The 3,924-nt window shown below is 50.8% G+C and overlaps 1 protein-coding gene across 1 annotated transcript; it reads left to right on the top strand.

The window, feature by feature from the left end:
- CALHM6 (calcium homeostasis modulator family member 6) lies at positions 1-2,775 on the top strand. The gene is made up of 2 exons (XM_032338770.1): positions 1-959; positions 2,278-2,775. The coding sequence occupies exons 1-2, from the start codon at positions 429-431 to the stop codon at positions 2,698-2,700; spliced, it is 954 nt and encodes a 317-aa protein (XP_032194661.1). The 5' UTR covers positions 1-428; the 3' UTR covers positions 2,701-2,775.
- The last annotated feature ends 1,149 nt before the right edge of the window (positions 2,776-3,924 follow it).

The raw sequence follows: 3,924 nt of genomic DNA, 5'->3' as shown, positions 1-3,924 counted from the left end.
TTTTGTAATGGTTTGGGTCTGAGAGCCGGCTTAGAAGGAAGGGGGCTGTAATGGGGGACAATCTGGCATTCTGAGTTTATGCAAGTACAATTTTGTTTTCTTTTCTTTGGGTAGCTGCATCGAATCAGGAAGGGTAAGGAAAGTCCCCTAGTTTCTTGTCCGTTGGGTAGAAACAAAGGTAACCATGGAATCAGCCAAACCAGGGATCCTGAGAGGTCAAGGGTGTATCAGCCAGACTTGGCCGGCTTGAAATAAGAAAGCGAAAGCTCACAGAGGCCCAAGAAGCCCTTCTCCCCAGTCCGGAAGCTGCTGCCGAGCAGAGTGGAAAGCCCTCGACCTCAGCCCACCCAAACCGTTGCAGGAGCGGGGCCCCGAAGAGGCAGACGCTGAGAGGCCTGTGCACGGCGCCCGCGGGGGGCAGGCGGCCCATGGAGAAGTTCCGGGCGGTGCTGGACCTGCACCTCAAGCATCACAGCACGCTGGGCTACGGCCTGGTGACCCTCCTGACGGCGGGCGGCGAGCGCGTGTTCTCCACCGCGGTATTCCAGTGTCCCTGCAGCGCCACCTGGAACCTGCCCTACGGCCTGGTCTTCCTGCTGGTGCCCGCGCTCGCCCTCTTCCTGCTGGGCTACGTGCTCAACGCGCGCACCTGGCGCCTGCTGACCGGCTGCTGCGCGCGCGGCGCCCGCTCGGGGGGCTGCGGCGCGGCGCGGCGGGCCGTCCTGGTGTTCGCGCAGCTCAGCGCCACCGCCGCCGTCGCGCCGCTCACCTGGGTGTCGGTGGCGCTGCTCGGGGGCGCCTTCTACGAGTGCGCCGCCTCCGGGAGCGGCCCCCTGGCGCGGCGCCTGTGCCGCGGCCGCGACCCCACCTGCGAGGCCCGGCTGCCGCTGGCGCCCTGCAGCCCCGCGCGGGCGGCCGACGTGCAGGACCTGCTGAAGGAGCTCAAGGCCCAGTCGCAGGTCAGGCGCCGGCCGCGGGCCACGGTCGGGAGGATGGGAGAGGGCCCGGGTGAGGGGCGAGCGGGGTTGGCGGGGGGGGGGGGGGGCTGGCTCCAGACCCGGGACCCCGGAGGACAGAGGACAAGGGCGACGGTTTCCGTAGCGCTAGTGAGAAGGACGGAAGGCGCACGGGCAATGGCCGGCACCTGCGCCGGGCCCTTGACCTCCAGTCCTACCTTATCTTCTTGATGCGCCTGCGCAGGTCGCGTTGTCCGTCCAGCCAGAAGGCCGAATTGTTACAATAAAATGGGTTGACCTGGCTCTAAAGCCACCACCCCACGCTGCTTCTGGGCATGTAAAGCTCAGAGGTGGTTCTTCTTCTTCTTCTTCTTCCTCCTCCTTCCTCCTGCTCCTCCCTTCTTCTCTCTTCTTCTTCTTCTAAAAGGATTTTATTTATTTATTTGACAGAGAGATCACAGGCAGGCAGAGAGAGAGAGAGAGGAGGAAGCAGGCTTCTCGCTGAGCAGAGAGCCCGATGCGGGGCTCGATCCCCGGACCCCGAGATCATGACCTGAGCCGAAGGCAGCGGCTTAACCCACTGAGGCGCCCCAAGCTAAAAGGTTCTTGAACAGGAATGCTTGTTTCTTTGGATTTGTCAAAATTCCACGTTTTGAATTCTAGCATAGTGAATTCTCTGGGCCTTGGACATGACTTGGAAAATGATTTGTCAAGCAATTCTACCGAGGGTTTTGGGAGTTATTGCCACTTCTTAAGAGACCAAGACCTGGGGCGCCTGAGTGGCTCAGTGGGTTAATCTTTTGCCCTCTGCTCGGGTCAGGATCCTAGGGTCTAGGGATTGAGCCCCACCTCGGGCTTCTGCTCCACAGAGAATCTGTCTGTCTCTCTCATAAATAGATTTTAAAAAAGAGAGAGAGACTAAGACCTGAAACTGTTGCTTGATCATCATAATCACTGTGAGTAGTTCAAACTCTAGGTAGGAATTTTAAAATTTGGGGGCGCCTGGGTGACTCAGTCGGTGAAGCGTCTGCCTTCGGCTCCTGTCATGATCCCAGGGTCCCGGGATGGAGCCCTGGGTGGGCTCCCTTCTCAGCCAGGAGTCTGCTTCTCCCTCTCCTTCTCCCTCTGCCCCTACCCCCTGCTCCTGAGCGTGCTTGCTCTCTCTCTCTCTCTCTCTCTCGCGTGTGCGCGCACACACACACTCTCTCTCAAATAAATAAATAAAATCTTTTTAAAAAGGAATATATATATATATATATATATATATATATATATATATGGCTAAATTGCTGTTTTTTTTCTGTGTTTTTTTTCCCCTCAGGTTCTGGGCTGGATCCTGATAGCAGTTGTCATCATCTTCCTTCTGATCTTTACATCTGTCTCCCGATGCCTATCTCCAGTTAGTTTCCTGCAGCTGAAATTCTGGAAAATCTATTTGGAACAGGAGCAGCAGATCCTTAAAAGTCAGGCCACAGAGCATGCAACAGAACTGGCCAAAGAGAATATTAAATGTTTCTTTGAATGCACGCATCCAAAGCAGTATAACACCCCCAGTGTCAAAGACTGGCAGCAAATTTCCTCACTGTATACTTTCAATCCAAAGGACCAGTACTACAGCATGTTGCACAAATATGTCAACAGAAAAGAGAAGAGTCAGAGTATCAGATCTAACGAAGGAGATGTAGTGATTCCCATTCTTGGCTTTGTAGATACACCCGGTATGAACACTGCTGCCGAGTTATGACCCTATGAATGAATATAGGGAGAGTTCTTTTGAGTTTTCACTTCATTAAAAAATAAAAAGCTTTGGTATCGTGTATGACTGCTCTTTTTTAGATTTTTCAAATTGTGGAAACAATTTTAAATCAAATGAAAAATTAGTACTCTACCTATTTATTATATTAATTATAAAAAAGGAAGCAAAGTCTGGTGACTCACTCAAAATGACAGACTGGAGCTAGGTCAGAAATTTTATATCCCTGGTCTAGGGTCCCTTTCACTGAATAATAATGAAGTCAAATAAAAGACTTCAGTAGCAGAAACTGAAAGAACAAACGAACTTCTGACCTTTCTTTTAGGTTATCTGATGTTAACTTCAAATTCACTGTCTTTTTTTTTTTTAATGATTTTTTTTTTTTAAAGATTTTATTTATTTATTTGACAGAGAGAGAAATCACAAGTAGGCGGAGAGTCAGGCAGAGAGAGAGAGAGAAGCAGGCTCCTGCTGAGCAAAGAGCCCGATGCGGGGCTCGATCCCAGGACACTGAGATCATGACCTGAGCCGAAGGCAGCGGCTTAATCCACTGAGCCACCCAGGCGCCCCTTTTTTAATGATTTTTAAAAAAAGATTTTATTTATTTATTTGACAGACAGAGATCACAAGTAGGCAGAGGCAGGCAGAGAGAGAGGGAGGAAGCAGGCTGCCCACTGAGCAGAGAGCCCGATGTGGGGCTCGACCCCAGGACCCTGAGATCATGACCTGGGCCGAAAGCAGTGGCTTAACACACTGAGCCACCCAGGCGCCCCTCAAATTCACTGTCTTGTAGATTACACCTTGTTTAGAACATTAAAATACTGGCATTTGGGGCGCCTGAGTGGTTCAGTGGGTTAAAGCCTCTGCCTTCGGCTCGGGTCGTGATCCCAGAGTCCTGGGATCGAGCCCCGCATCGGGCTCTCTGCTCAGCGGGGAGCCTGCTTCCCTTCCTCTCTCTCTGCCTGCCTCTCTGCCTACCTGTGATCTCTCTCTGTCAAATAAATAAATAAATTCTCTTTAAAAAAATACTGGCATTTTGTGGTGGTTACTAAAAAAAAAACCCAAAAAATCATCACGAAAAGGAAAATAAAATTAAAAAAATACAAAACATGGAAAACTAGGATAATTGCAAGCAAAACTGTTGGTTTTCACTTGCAGGATCCAAGGGAAAATTTTAAAGAATTTTATTTATTTATTTATTTATTTATTTATTTA

Source organism: Mustela erminea, chromosome 4, assembly GCF_009829155.1.
Source record: "Mustela erminea isolate mMusErm1 chromosome 4, mMusErm1.Pri, whole genome shotgun sequence".
NCBI lineage: Eukaryota > Metazoa > Chordata > Mammalia > Carnivora > Mustelidae > Mustela > Mustela erminea.
The sequence above is the reverse complement of the archived record's forward strand: the minus strand, read 5'-3'. Positions and strand labels throughout refer to the sequence as shown.